The sequence below is a fragment of the Mesoplodon mirus genome (assembly GCF_964341445.2).
Source record: "Mesoplodon mirus genome assembly, chromosome: 5".
NCBI lineage: Eukaryota > Metazoa > Chordata > Mammalia > Artiodactyla > Ziphiidae > Mesoplodon > Mesoplodon mirus.
This window is the reverse complement of record NC_138980.1, coordinates 145,994,118-146,010,101: the sequence shown is the minus strand read 5'-3', so window position 1 is coordinate 146,010,101 and position 15,984 is coordinate 145,994,118. Positions and strand designations below refer to the sequence as shown.

Here is a 15,984-nt window from a genome sequence, read left to right as displayed (position 1 = left end):
CTGGCAGTCAGGGCACGGGAGGGTGTACGTCTGGAGGCATTTCAAGGCTTTTTCCATCTTGCCTGATGTGGCAACAAGGAAAGATTGTTCGTTTTATTTATTTATTTTCCATTTTGAACGCTTTTGCTTTTCCCTTCTTCCCCCCTCCCAGCCACTCGGGTTTGGGTTTTCCATATGACTCATAATTCCTTACGAAAGTGGATTCGAATTCATAAAAGTGGTGGTGCGCGGGGCGGGGGGGGTGGGACGGGCTGGGAGCCCCAGGGAGTCTTCACTACAGACATTCCCAGCCCCCGGCGCGAGCGGCGGCCAGGCTGGGGAATCCAGCCAGCGCTCGGATGGCGGATACTATCAGAGCCCCGGCGGCCGGGACCGGGTGACTGCGCGGCGGGCGCGGCGGGCGCGGGAGGGTCTGCGGCGGGCGGCGCTGCAGCAGCCTCGGCACGGTCGCCGCGCCCCCGGGCGCGAGTGTGCGCGGGTGTGGAAGGCCGGCGTGCGGGCCGCGAGGGGTGTGCGCGCGTGAGGCGGAGCGGGGCTCGCCCCTCGCCGGCGCCCGCCGCCCCGCGGGCGATCGCTCTCCGGCCGTCTCCGGGACCCCCGGACCCCCACGGCCTTTGGTCCGGGCGGGGGAGGGAGAAAGTGAGACTCGGTGTCATCAGCATCCATTGTCAGGAGGGGAAGAAATTGGAATCCAGCAGCGGCGAGCAGCAGCTGGGCGGTCACATCTGGGAATGCAAAGCCGACCTCCCCCCCGCCCCCCTTCCTCCACCACCTCCTCCTCTCTCACCCAGGATCACTTCCGAAACCACTTCGCCTTCAGCCCCTGCCTCGGCCAGAGGTTTCATTTTTAACTGAATATTTACGAAAGCTGGAAGCGTGCGAGAGGGTGGGGTGGGGTGGAAATAGCAGCTGCTTCTTTTCCAGGGATTTATTTAATGGGGATGTGTTCAAGGCAAGAGCGAATTCAGAAGGATATCGACGTCGTGATCCAGAAGTCCAGAGCTGAGAAGGACTGCCTGTTTGCAGGTGAGTTCTCGCCTTTCCAGAGCCTCGGACCCAGCGCCAGCTTCCTCTGCCTGCCCGTCACCCCCTTTCCCAGTTTTCTGGCCGCGACGTGTGTGGCTGGGGATAGGGGGTGGGTTGCACGTCCCCATTCCCGGGTTCATTTGGCAACAGCTGCTGCAGCGGGAGCGGGAGCCAAAAGGGGGAGGGGGTGCCAGCCTCTCCCCTTCTCCCCTCCCCCCGTCTGGGGCGGCCACTAGCTTTGGGGGCAGAACCCTGATGGCCCGAGCGGGGGTCTAGGCGGGGGAGCCTTGCATTGTATTTTTAGTCCCCGGTGAACGCCCGGAGCGTCCGAGCCCGCCTCCAGGGTTTCAGCAGCAGCGACCGAGGCGGCGGGTTGGACCCGCCGGGTTTGCGCAATGGGCAGAGCAGCGGCGACGGCGGCCGAGAATGGAGCCCGCTGCGCTGCGCGACGCTGGCCGGCTGCGCCCGGCACCGAGGCCCCCCGGGGGGCAGCGCTGGGCCGATCTCCCGCCCCTTCTGCTCCCTCTAGTACCTCCGACTGGCAATGCGATGCCCCGGAAAGAGTAAGGGATTCCCGAGGTTCCGAGGCGCGCGCCGCCCCTACCTGGGGGTCGCCTTTCGTCCATTTTGCTACCCCGGGAGAGGGACTGGATTTTGCTTTCGCAGCCGCGACCTCGGCTGGGGCTGCTAACGGCTGCCCGGACCGGGTAATTCCCGCCGTTGCCATGGCACCCAGCACTTGTTGCGGGGGGCGGCCTCCCGCGGCACCCGGCACGGGGTGCACGGCATCCCCTCCCGCACCGCTCGGAGAGCGGACCTCGGGGCTCTCCAGCCCTGGCCTCCTGCCCCGCCCCGCCCCGCCCCGCCCCGCCAGGCTTCCCTTCGGCTCCATCAAATAGGGGGCCCGAGCCATGACCAGGGTTAAAAATTCACTCCAGGGGTAGCTTTTAACAAGACTTTTCGTTTCAGATTTCAGATACTCAGACTCCACCTTTACTTTCACCTACGTTGGCGGCCCCAAAAGGTACTATATGTGTATAGAGTTGCTTCATTTCCTGTTCACAGGCTTGTGTTTCCTTTGTTCTTAGCGTGTTCCGGTATTTTTTTTTCTTCTTCTTCTTCTTCTTTCGTTGTTGTCTTTTAGCCACGTCCCAAGCCTGAGGCCCCTCGATTTTAAATAGCAGAGGGGAACGAAATATGTTTGATTCAAGTGTTTCTAAGATCACGCCACGGGCCATGAACAGAGCTCTCACACTCTTCGTGTTAAAGCTGTTCTACAGTAGTAGCTAGCTCTTGAGGCTTTAGGGGTTGACATAGGTGAGTGCAAAATCTGAATACTGGGCATAAGACATAACGTCACAGAATAGTTTGATTACATGTGGTGATTCTTCTGGTGAGCTGGGGCTGCATGTTTCCATGTTTTCTGAAGGTTGACATAAACATGCAGTGTGCCAATTCTCCATGCTTTTTTTTTTTTTTTTAAGGAGTCCTATTTTGGTGTTCATAGTTGGAAAGAATTTGGGAGTTATATGTAGCTGGAGTGTATAACTTCGTTCTTGAAGAGGAAGAATGAGAGGCGCATGTATTAATACTAAGTTGTTAACAGTATGAAAGGAGCCCAAATCCAATTTTGTGTTTAAAGAGTTAGAGATGAAATGAAAAGTAATCATTAAAATATGCTTTGCTGTCTTCACTTGTTGAGGTAGAATTTTCTCCCTGTTAGCCCTTTGGGGACACAGTGGTTTAAAAGAGCAGTGGCCACATATGAGAACTGTCAGAGCTTTAGCCTTGCTGTTCGGACTTGCCATTCACTACCATTTGATCATATTCCAAAATATGTCTTAGGTAATGGAAACATTTATGAACATATAAATTTCAAAAGAAGCTTTCTTCTGTAAATACATTTTTTACAAGCTTGGAATTGTTACGAATCTTAAAAATGCTTAGGATCTGTGTTGCAATGTACATCTCAAAAAAGCTTTCATTGAAATAGTTATTCAGGTTTCCCATATGCACAGTATACCTAAGTGTCAGGACTGGTATATTGATTAGATTTACTGGTTGAAAATATAACATATGTAATATGGACTTATTGGGGGAGAATAAAATTACAGTATTTCTCAATTCCCTATAATACCATCATTTTTGAATAAAAAGAATCAATTAGAAGAGATTCAACTAAATTAACGCTGCTCCTACACTTGCTATCCAGAGAATGTTGGTGTATGACTAATAACATCTAGAGTTGTTTTAATAGTTAAAATATGCTGTGTGGCCCACTGAAAACATTCCCCATGCAGTCAGGTTGATACCTGCTTGAGTTGTCTGTTTCACAATTGTGGTTCATCTCATGAGAGGTGCGGACTGGGAAGGCCCTGGGTAGGCTTTTTAACTAACTAGCTTTACTATTTCCAATAAGATAGTAGAGTTGTTTTGGCCTCAGTTTACTTATCTGTACAAGGGAAAGCCCTGGGTAGGCTTTTTAACTAACTAGCTTTACTATTTCCAATAAGATAGTAGAGTTGTTTTGGCCACAGTTTACTTATCTGTACAAGGAGGGGGTGAACCTTACACTTAATCTCTAAGATCTGTTAGATACTGCACTAAGATTGTTATCAGCAAATTACTGAACTAGTGTCAACACAGCAAGAGGTGAAGGTATGAACGCCTCCAGGACCAAGGCCTGGAGGTTGGGATGAATAATTAACAATTGAGATAACGTCAGTTTTCACTGTAGGAACAAACACCATGGCTGCTCTTAAAGTAAGAGAAGTTTCCTCTTCTATGTTATCCTACTAAGAGATAGGTTTTTCCTTCGGTTCCTGATTTAAATAACGGGGAACTTGCATATCTAATGTGGAACAGCCTGCTTTTTAAAGATGCGTTGTGAATTGTTGATGTGATTGCTTTGTCTTCCCAAAAGCTTGTTCTATAAACCAATATATAAAAGATTGTTTTGGTACAGTAATAATAGTACCCTTAATGATTATCCCTTTATGGGTTTGTAGCTAATGGCAGAAAATAAATTTTCTGAAAGAAAAAATATTGTTTTCATGAACTACATTATCTACATTAGAATCTGATATTTATTATGTATTTGTCATTGCTGTGTGTCAGTCGGGCATTTAAAAATAAAATAATCTTCCTCTGTTTTGATTTAATATGCTTATCAACTTGTAATATTCAATTAATAGTGTCATGTCGGGAAAACTAGACTTATTTCCTGATTAAAGGAAGGTGGGGATCTTATGGAAAGATAGTACATGTTTATCTTGAATTATATTGTACTATCATTTCATTGAAAAAATTTGTTTTCAAGAAATGATTTCAAGAATAATTTTCAATTCAAGTTGTAGATAAAACAATCTGCTATTTTGTCTCTGACATTCTCCAAAAACAATTACACTTTGTTCTAGGACAAAAGTTGATCTTACATGTTACCCTTCAAAAAAAGAAATAATACTGAGAATTTTTTTTACTTGTAAATTTTTTTGTGTTTCTGTGGATAAGAGGAAATGCCAAGAGGCCACTGTGTCAGGACTGGCTGCTGTCCTAGTACTTGGCCTGTCATTCAGAGGTCGTGAGAGGGACAGAGTTCCCTTTACCATTTGCTCTCCTGCCTGGGTGGACTTCAGGTGAGGATTGGGTGGGGAGCAGACGGTCAGCTGGAAGACTGGGTTCACTGAGTTCTCCCTCATGGGAAGGTTCATGGAATTATTATTATCCTCAGCTTTGGACTGGATTTGCAAACTGAAGCTCAGAGAGTTCAGAAAACATGCTCAAATTTACTCAGTTACTGATGAAGCTGCCATATGAACCCTGTTATGTCACACTTCTGAGACCTGTGCTCCTTCCTCTACACTAGTGTTCCCAACCTCTTTGAGACTTCTTTGAGACACTCAAACATCAAAAAAATTATGCAGATGTTTACTTGAGAGTTGTAGTGTTAGTGTCATTTGATTGAGAAATAATGAGAAAAGTGTTGATGGGCTTCCCTGGTGGCGCAGTGGTTGAGAGTCCGCCTGCCAATGCAGGGGACACGGGTTCGTGCCCCGGTCCGGGAGGATCCCACATGCTGCGGAGCGGCTGGGCCCGTGAGCCATGGCCGCTGAGCCTGCGCGTCTGGAGCCTGTGCTCCGCAACGACAGAGGCCACAACAGTGAGAGGCCCACGTACCGCAAAAAAAAAAAAAAGAATTGATAATACCATCTACATATGCTTGAAAACTTGTGTTATATATAGGGCAAGATTGACTCATTGTAGCAATGGCCCTTATAATGCTTCTGACTCCTGGGCTTCTTGGAAGAACTCCACAGTCATCAGTGATCCAGGGCCTGCTGTAGGCTCCTACCGAATTCTGCCCCCCATTTCAGGGGTGTGCTAAGAACTATAAAACTGGAAGCCTCAACTGTATACAATTTGTAAGTTTATGCAAATGTCATTCCTTCCTTGTACTTTGTCATGCTGTGATCTCCTGCCTCTTTCTTTCTCCTTTTTTGGTTGGCAGTAAACTCCTTTAAGACCACTAGGGTTTGGGGTTATGGTCCTTCATCTCACTTGCAGTCAGTTGTGCAGTTAGTGGTAGAAGAAACAGAAGGGATAAAGTGGGTGGTGACAGCTACTGAGAAGCTGGGGAAGCAGGCTGAGTGTCTGGGGCCAGAAGTTAAAGACAAAGAGAGAGCAGGGAGGGAGCCCCATATGAGCCTGGCCATGGACCCCTGTGGAATTCCCTGATTGTGAGCTTTTAGCAAGAAAAGTATTGTGAAGATATAATCGAAGTTTTAAGTGTTGATTGTTAAAAAAAAAAAAAAAGGAAAAAAAGATAAGCCAAAAAGAAGAAAATAAAAAAAAACATGATTTCTCCATCTTCTATTAACATATTAGAATTTATTCTTTCAGAATTTTTATGTCTATATGCATATAAAATATATGCATCCAAAGACTGTATTATACTCTTGAGACCTCAAGAGTTTTTCACCGAAGAATATGACATTAGTGTCTTTCCTTTAGAAAGAATATGAAAATAAAGAAATGTTTATTGAATTAGGAGTTTTCCAGTCAAGGAGTGTGCATGGTAAGATATCTAAAATTTATATTAGAAACTATTAATAAATTAGAAATTTAATATTTAGTGGAATATTCTGAGTTGCCTGTAAATGTACAACCTGTATTGTATGAATAGACACTTTTCCATGTGGTCATGGGTAGACTGACATCTTTGAAGTGCACTCTTCTCTTTTAGGAGTCTCTGTCCACATAACTGTTTTGGAGCATTCTGTGTGACACTAACAGTAGTACCCCACAATCTCTCAAATCATGTGCTACCTCCTCTTTCTCCCATCCACATCCTACCCTCCCACCTCTCCCACCGCTCAACCCTAGACAGCTTTCCTTGTCGAGATCTTTGCTAACCCAAATTCCCCTCTGAGAAGCCTTTCGTGGCATCCTCTACCCTGTTTGATTTTGTTAGGTGTTTCTAAAATCACGTCACATTGTATTGTTAGCTCCTGTTTACTTGATCATCTGTCTGGCCATAAGCCTCTCTGAGGCAGGGTCTGTCTTATTCACTGCAATTTGCCCAGCCCCTCGTGCACTGCCTAGTACTATATATTTTCTCAGTAAGTAGATGTTGAATGAATCACTAAATGAATGCTAAAAGGGCTTCTGGCAGGTGAAAAACAATTTCCTAACCCAAATGACCAGGTGTAGAGATACTCAAATAGTTCAAAAAGCCCCCAATCTGGTGACGTCACTTGGAATGGAATTTCTTATGAACCCAGAAGTTGCTTACCCAAGTTATAAGCCCCGTTCTCTGCCCTGTTCAAATGCTTTCAGGAGACAGATAATGCAATTGCTTAGGATAATAGAGAGTTATAAGGACTGTGGTACACTGGAGAGTTTGGTTTCTAAAAGTATTTAATTCAGTTAAAAAAATCAACACCACTCTGGTGATCAAGCACATCTTCTGGGGACCCTAACCCACCTGGACTTCCAGTGTATAATTCCTTACTCATGGAATGCTATGGAAAGAGACAATCTACTTGATTGCCAAAGTGCATTTGTTTTCTTTTGATTTTCTTAGGAGGCATGTATGTGCATGCAGGAGTTGGGGAACTGGGAGGGTGGAGAAGTAATTCCATCATCTCCAAAAGATTCATCAGTTTTCATTATGAAAGAAGTACATGCTCATTCTAAAATCTTGAAATATGTAATTATTTTGAAACCATCAAGTGCCCCTGAAGGTGTCAGAAGGAAAAGAATGATCTTTTTTTTAAAAAAAATAATAATTAGAATGCTCCTGTTAGAAATGGGGACTTGTTTTCCATAGTTTTTGGTTATACCAATTATTATCCAAAATGATGATTTTTTTTTTTAAAGTGTGTGCCCTGGAGCCCTGGGAACCTGCCTTAGAAGTTTGGGGTGACTGGTGGAAGGGAGTGTGAAGGAAGCTGAATGTGTGAGAGCCAGGCTTTCACATCCCTTTGTAAATCACAGCTGCTCTAGCTCTTTTCTGTTCCGTATAACATTTTCTTTGAAAAACGTTTCATTGGTAAATGAGTTTTAAAATCATTGACCTAAAATAACCACCAATTTAATACAAGTTTAACGTTATTGAAGCTTATATATTAAAAACATATTTAAACTCCATTTATTTCATGGATTAAAATAATACTACTAATCATATTTATGGGCATAGCCTCTGCTATGCTTTTTGCCTACCTTACATCCTGTATTTGCAACAAAGAAGACCAGTAGGTATTTTGTCAGCTGTTTTACATTTTATAGCTAAAGAAACTGAGGCTTGGGTAGTTTGAATAACAGAGTTAGTAAGAAGCAGAGTAGGGATATATTGCAGAGTAAGTCAGTGTTTTTGTGAGGTTTTAAGGGGCATTGATTGAACTGGCAGCAAGACTAGAATGGTAGGGAATGTTTGAGCCTGGGAAGGGATTGCTATGGCTAGTGGAATGTCTGCCAGGGGCAGTACTGAAAATCTACTGTTTGGCAGGGGAAGTGCCCAAGCCCAGTGCTGAGCATTAGTAGTAGGAAACTTATGTACATTGGCTGTGGAATCCTTATGCAGATAACTGGCTGACCCATTTAAATTCCCCATCATTTCTTTCTGCAGCATTGGGTGAAAAAAATGAATAAAAGTGAAATTTCATCAGCCTTAAAGATATTTTGTAATTCTCTGCACACGTTGGCTTTTGGATGGATATTGTGCTATAGTAGATAAGTATTGCTTTAAGACAGCTGCCACTGACTTTGTATGGAATTTTAATCAAGTTATTGATATATAATCTTTCTTTTTTTCATTCTCTAAATTTCTGCAATCCTGTCTTCCATGTACCCCCAGGAAAGACTAATTAGGAATATGTTTTTATTAATAAGCCTTGTCATTCCTATTTTATTGTGTCATACTTTAGGTTTTCTGTTCAGTCATCTCACTTAAATGCTGGGTACTTCAACCCAACACATGAAACAAATCATCATTTCCTCCTTAAAAGAAGCTTCTCTTCCCAGCCCTTCCCTGGGCGGTATCACATCAGTTGAGCCTGGCGTGGGGAACCACAGTCTCAGGTTTCATGTATCCCACCGTCCTCTTTGCCTCCTAAGCTCCACCAGCTCTTCCTTTGCAATCATGGTTGGCACCTTCATCCTCCCCATGTTTACACTTGGTCTGGGCCCTGATCACCTTGACTTAGGTCAATCACTTTAACCAAGTGCTTTAAAATACTTGATTAACAGCTACTCACCAATCCAGTTCATTTATACTTGAGTTCTTTAAGCATGAATTTAATCATAGCATTTACATGCTCAGAAGCTTTCAAATGCAACCAAAGTTTATTCCGTATCAAATTTCATCCGCCTTCTTGGCTTTCAAGAGCCAGCTTCCCCATCCATTCATATGTTCCTCAGCCTTCTAAACACTGACTCACTACTATTTGTTTATTGACCTCATCTCTCCACTCAACGGCAGTTTGTATTAACTTAGTGCATTAAACATATACAGCAGCTGTTCAAGGTTTATCGATTGTAACGTGTCGCCTAATATTCTTGGTTTGGCTATCAAGATCATGTTTTTTATTATCACGAAGACTGGTTCATTTAATCTTTCTTTGACCCCAAGTAGCAACTCCGTGAAAATGTATAATGTATTCACGTACAAGAAGAGAATAGAGTGAGGCCCTGAGTGGAACAAGGTGAGACTGAAAAGACAAAATGAAATCTGAGGAGGGTGGGATGAGACTATAAACAGATTAGTCCCGATCCATTACATAATAACAACAACAGCAGGTCTCAAGTGTAGTTTATTTGCATATCGGTGACACCCTGTTTGTGGCTGACACCTTCTTAGTATTAAATGGAGGATGCAAATTTTCCAGTGTTAAATTTAAAAGGGAGACAACCACTTAAGTCTTTGTGCAGTCAGATCAATTTTCCTTATACCGAAATTAGCATCCAAGATGGTTTCTTTCTGAACATTTTGAAATGTAGGTTGGAAAGACCTTCCCAATGGCCTGAAAATGTTCTTGGGATTTGTCAACCAACTCTGAAGTGCTGTAGTTATTTGGATTTTCATCATTGTTTTGTTTAAAAAGCAAATACAGGTTGTTATTATCCAAGAATCGTTTGTAGAATATTTACTGTATTTGAAGTATAGAATTGAGCCAGAGACTAATAGAATTACTTTACGTTTGTTAGGCTTTCACATCTGTGCAGAAAAAAGTTCAGGCAAAATTGGAAAACAACAAACCAAAAATACTATTAAGGATAGAGCTGTGTAAAAGAAACAATGCTAAGTCAAATAAAATGTCACACACAAAAAATCAATACTCTGTTTAAAGACTACAACTATTTTAGCAGAGTGCCCGGAATATAGTATTTCCCAATATTTCTTAAATGATAGTAATGTTGTTCCTATGTGATAGCATTTCCCAGACTGTTTAATTAGATGTTAGATATGTGGCCAAATAATGCCTGGGAAATGCTTAGTTAAATAATATTAAACAATTTTAATGGTTGTCTTTTTAGAGACTTTTATATGTTTAGTGTGCATTATGCATACCCAAGAGGTGAATGAAGTATTCAGGGTTTTTCAGACTTATTTGATTACAGATCTCGAACATCTCGAGAGAGTCATTTTGTGGAAAACACTTTGGTAAACTCTGTCTTATTCATTAAAAATAGTTTTTGAGTAAACAACAATATAATATAAATGGAAATTGCCGATGCACACTGAGCCCCGAATAATTTATTTTCAGTAATTTTTTTTTTTTAATTTATTTAATTTTATTTTTGACTGTGTTGGGTCTCTGTTTCTGTGCAAGGGCCTTCTCTAGTTGTGGCAAGCGGGGGCCACTCCTCATCGCGGTGCGCGGGCCTCTCACTGCCGCGGCCTCTCCCGTTGGGGAGCACAGGCTCCAGACGCGCAGGCTCAGCAGTTGCGGCTCACGGGCCCAGTCGCTCCGTGGCATGTGGGATGTGGGATCCTCCCAGACCAGGGCTCGAACCCGCGTCCCCTGCATTAGCAGGCAGACTCCCAACCACTGCGCCACCAGGGAAGCCCCTATTTTCAGTAATTTTTACAGACCTTGCTTTATGACAGTTTAAAGGCACTTGGCATTTCACGCCACCATTTCTACATGAGGATTTATCTTTCTGGGTCTCTCACTCCTCAGTTGTATTGAAGTCACTTATGATGAGGGTTCTCAACTATTCTTCTTTATCAAAGCACTCAAGTTAGCAGGACCCTGTTTGGCACATGATTAGAAGTCAGCTTCATACGGAAGTATTAGAGAGAATGATTCTGTGTAGCAGAAGGATTCATTATGTCCTCTTAAATTCTGCCACTGTAACTGCAGTAGAGCTTCTTAGTGAGCCATCTTTGTTGGAGTATATACTTTGGGAGAAGTTGGTGGCGAGAGAAATCTAGAATTTATCTAAATGTTTCATTTCTTTGACAAATTACATTTAAAAAATCAATGAGGTTATCTATTTTGTAAACTCATTTTCCCCCCAGTGACCACATGAGAAAATTACTTGAAGGAGTTTTACAGCATTTCTCAGAATGTTTTCAACATCAGTCAGGAAGCAAACTCCCTCTTTAGACAGTGTCAGTCGTTAAACTTTTAGGCAGCCACACGTTTCTTTTTGTAACACATGAATAGAGGATGAATCATCTGCTTTACAGCACACTCCTGGGGGCACAGGGTCAGGTCTGTATTTAAAAGGATTCACGTTAACAGTTGATGTTTTTGTCTATACGAACATTTTTGTGATTCAGGGGAACCAGTGGAACCTCACACATACCGAGATCTGCTTAGTTCTAGGTTTCTCATTTGGAAGTCAGTGTGCAAAATCTTAACAGTGAATTTGTGATTGTGAGAATACATTTGTCCATCTACATGTATTCGTGTCATTGATCTTCAGAACAAAGTCTTCGATATTGGCATGCGGGAGACCTAAGCAGAAGGCTAAAATCTGCTTCATGGATAAAAGCTGATGCAGTCATCCTTTCTCATTAAAATGCACCACAGCTAGATAGGCAGCAGCAAAAATAAAGGCCCTCCAGCTGAAAAGCAGTCATTGCTTTATTACTACTACAGAATTTGATATGATTTCTCTAGTGATTGGTCATATTCATTTTTAGCTAACTAAGAAAGAAGTTTGAATAATTCACTGCAAGCCACATTCTTTCTTGATTCTTTTTGGATCAGTCCATCCTTATGGGAAAACCAGCCTAGAATGGTGATTTCAGTGAATTTCGAATAAGCGATTTCAATCAGAGTTGCATATTCTTGGCTGAATTTGACCCCCCATTGATGAAACTTTGGTCAAGAAAGATTTTAAACTTAATTTTTTGAAATTATACTAGTTTGATTTCATATGAGCTTTCTGTGTTGACTTCCTATGTCATTAATTTAAAATTTCCAGTATTCTCAATTCTTTTTTTTTTTTTATTTTTATAAATTTATCTCTTTATTTTTGGCCGCGTTGGGTCTTCGTTGCTGCGTGCGGGCTTTCTCGAGTTGCGGCGAGAGGGGGCTACTCTTCCTTGCGGTGCTCGGGCTTCTCACTGCAGTGGCTTCTCGTTGCGGAGCACGGGGCTCTAGGCGTGCGGGCTTCAGTAGTCATGGCAGGCAGGGTCAGTAGCTGTGGCTCGCAGGCTCTAGAGCTCAGGCTCAGTAGTCGTGGCACATGGGCTTAGTTGCTCCGCGGCATGTGGGATCTTCCCGGACCAGGGCTCGAACCCATGTCCCCTGCATTGGCAGGCGGATTCTTAACCACTGCGCCACCAGGGAAGTCCAGTATTCTCAATTCTTGATGTCCAATATGTACAAAATTCTTTCTAGCCAAAAGTAATTGGTGGGGAAAAATCTACTTAGGGCAATAGTTTCCTAAAGGGTTTTTTTTTTTTTTTTTTTTCAAAACAGCGAAATGTTGACATTTGCAGCCTTTGAGTTATATTCTGGGAAATGTTGCATTTCAAAGGTACTTTGAAATCAGAATTCAGGTGCTTAACACTACACAGCTATTAGAATGGCCAGATTCCAGAACACTGGAAGCACCAGATGCTGGCGGGGATGTGGAGCAACAGGAGTTCCTGGCGGGAAGGCAAGGTGTAGGTCCGGTCACTTTGGAAGACAGTTTGGACCCTTTCCGATAAAACTAAACCTACTCTTACCTGTGATCCAGCAATCACACTCCTTGGTAGTTACACAAAAGAGTTGAAAACTGAATGTCCACACAGAAACCTGCACATGATGTTTATAGCAGTTTTACTCAAAATTGCCCAAACCTGGATGCCACCAACATGTCCTTCAGGTTGGTGGATGGATAAATCAACTGTGGTACAACCAGACAATAGTGGAATATTTTTCAGCGCTAAAAAGGAACTAGCTATCAGGCCATGAAAAGACATGGAGGAACCTTAAATACATGTTACTAAGTAAAAGAAGCCAATCTGAAGGGCTACACACTCTATGGTTCCAACTATATGAATTCTGGAAATGGCACAACTACGGAGACTGTGAAAAGATCAGTGGTTGCCAGGGGTTAACAGGGGAGGAAGGGTAAATAGGCAGAACAGAGAATTTTTAGGGTATTGAAACTGTTCTGTGTGATACTATAATGGTAGATACATGTCATTTTACATTTGTGTAAATCCATAAAATGTACAACACCAAGAGTGAACCTTACAGTAAACTACAGACTCTGGGTGATAATGATGTGTCGGTGTAGGTTCATCATTAGTAATAAATGTACCACTCTGGTGGAGAAAGTTGGTGATAGGGGAGCCTATGCTTGTGGTGAGGGTAGAGGGAACAAACAGGAAATCTCTATATTCTGCTCGATTTTGCTGTGAGCCTAAAATCACTCTAAAAGATAAAGTCCATTTAAAAATTTAGCCAGAAAAAAAAGGCAGGTGCTTGCCAAGGCTTTTCCAACTTAAGATTCATATCTATAGAAAGTTTCAGGATTTCTTTTCACAGGCATATAAATTTAAATCAGGAAAGTATAACATTAGCTATTTTGTTTCATTAAATAAAAGTGTCTTGGCACAAAACTAAAATGGGTAATCTGTATTATGGTTTTAGCATTTAGCTAATTATGTAAAAGAAAAATCACACTTTTAAATTAGAAATTTATAAATTTTATTCAAATACAGATCATAAAACTGTACTAAACAATAAGTATTTCGTATTCCAAGAAACATCAGTAACTATACAAAAATTCTATGCCTCCAGAATTTTAGTCACCACGGAAACACAATATTTAGTAATGCCAGTGCACTTCTCAAATAAAACCAAGTAGGACTTCGTGCTATCAGATATTTCTGTGGCTGAATACTGAACTTAAACATAAAATATATTTGAAATATTTCTCTCTTGTACACACACATACACGCATATGCACAAACCTGCAAAACATTGAAATGACAGTGCATTTTAAGCTTTCCCCCCTCAACATACAAAGATAATGTTCTAAAGTACATTTGTACATGTTAAGAAAATAATGTATCTATTTCTTTCCCTCACACATACACATCCCCATATGGTTTTCAAAGACGGGAAGCACTGAGAATTACCCTGAAAAAATTTTTTTAGGGTGGAGGGATAGGTAGGCAAGGAACATCATATAATTTTTTAAAGTGCTGGTACCATATTACTGCTTTTAGAACCACCACAGACATACATAAAATTCTTAGTGAATGTAAGTTGGACAGTGTTTACAAATTAATTATAGTCTAAATATTTTTCAAGGATTATGAAATTGTATTTTATATTTTCCAAAGAAAATATTGCAAATGTAGGTTAACTTATAAGATTATTTTAAGTTCTTTATACCCCGTAACATTACAGCATGGTATAGCAGAATTGATTCAGATTCTTTTCACCAACCAGTCAAATGACTTAACCTCTCTGAGTCTGGATTCTGTCGTCTGTGAAATGGCAGTAGTTATATTGCAGGGTTTTCAGGATTGAACTAGATAGCATGTTTGGAAGGGGTCTTGAAGACTGAAGGAATCACAGGACTCAGAAAGCTGTTAAACTCACTGTTGTATTTTATCATAACAAAAAATACAGATTAAAATCAGCAAAGGGCAGAGGCTCATTGGGCAAAGTCCAGGAGACACTAGCACAAGTTTCCAAGTGTCTGGTCAGTAGAGTCACATGGACACACTTCATTTTCCCTGCAGTGATTGGTGATAACACATGCAGAGTGTTGCCAACCTGGGAAGCTCCCCAGAGCCTTGGTGTCCGGGGCTTTCATTAGGGGTCAGTCACAGCCATACTGCACTTTTATGGCTGACCTCAGCTACTCAGACTCCAGCCACAGAACAGAAAAACAGGTGTTTACCATAAATCACAGTTGTTAGCACAACTATCTGAGCAAATCCAAGACCATAGGCCTAAAAAAACACCCTTATCAGGCAGAATATTCCAAGGGCTCAGAGCTCATTTCCTAGGAACTGGCCAAGGGCCTGTCTTAAAGACAGACCTTTCTTGGGAATGTGCAGGGTTTGAACATCCAAGGCCTGAGTTAATCCTTTTCTGCAGTGTCCTGCACAGGACAATACTTGTGCTGGCAATAGAGAAGGCAATACTTGATATAATTATTCATAGCCCTAGCCTGACTAATTCCTGGAGTCTGGGCCCCAGGAGCAAGCAGAATAAGGGCAGAAAATGCCCTTTTTTGGGTAGGACACTTGCTCTGATTGATTTGGAAATGCTAAGTGTTCTCGATTTAAAAAGGTTTTGCAAGATGCACTGTCATTGAATAACGACTTCTAATAAAAACTATAGTAAGAGTACACAAACGTTAAAAAGATAGCAATAGCATATGTTCATTTGTATAATTGCACGCTATTCTTTTCTTTTTCTCAGTGTCACGAAGTCCAAGTCTAAACCTTCGTCATTTTTAGAGTCTAAAGATCCTTCAGACTCACTTTTGGCCACTATCAGGTCACCACAACATTCCACTGATACTAATTTTCCTTCCCCACGTTCTGGGTTCCTGATCTTCACCTATAACTTTAGAATAGTTAGGCTTCCTTTTTTAAAAAAAAATTTGAACAATTATAGGTTTTTGTCTACATTTCTTATTTGCTTAACCTTGTAGTTTTTCCCTTTCTTTCACTGAATTATGTATTAGTGAAAATTAAGTAGTTTCTCTGGAAAATCAGTTAAAATGTGTTTTAAGGTCACCATAAGAGCCCTTCTCTTGGCAGGTCCCTCCTATTGTACCAGCCTCCCCCCATCCTTAGAAAGTCTTCATATTATTCTGGTACATTTGGCAGTTTCTCCTGACATTTCTTGCGTTGTCTGACATGTAACGACCCTCTCCGTAGGAAAAAGAAATCTTTTATTTCAGGGTTGTATCATAGCTTTATGCAACAGACAAGTGATGATTCCAATGCAGATGACAATCAAATGAGGTGAAATACTCTGTTGA

General features: G+C 42.0%; 1 protein-coding gene across 2 annotated transcripts in view; it reads left to right on the top strand.

The window, feature by feature from the left end:
* The first annotated feature begins 305 nt into the window (after window positions 1-305).
* PARP8 (poly(ADP-ribose) polymerase family member 8) overlaps window positions 306-15,984 on the top strand; it is a 177,463-nt gene continuing 161,784 nt past the window's right edge. For both annotated transcript variants that reach the window (XM_082621641.1, XM_082621642.1), the window contains exons 1-3: window positions 306-376; window positions 925-1,026; window positions 1,996-2,050. In XM_082621641.1, the coding sequence (XP_082477767.1) occupies window positions 936-1,026; window positions 1,996-2,050 (146 nt within the window). In that variant the 5' untranslated portion in view covers window positions 306-376; window positions 925-935. The remainder of the gene's footprint in view (window positions 377-924; window positions 1,027-1,995; window positions 2,051-15,984) is intronic.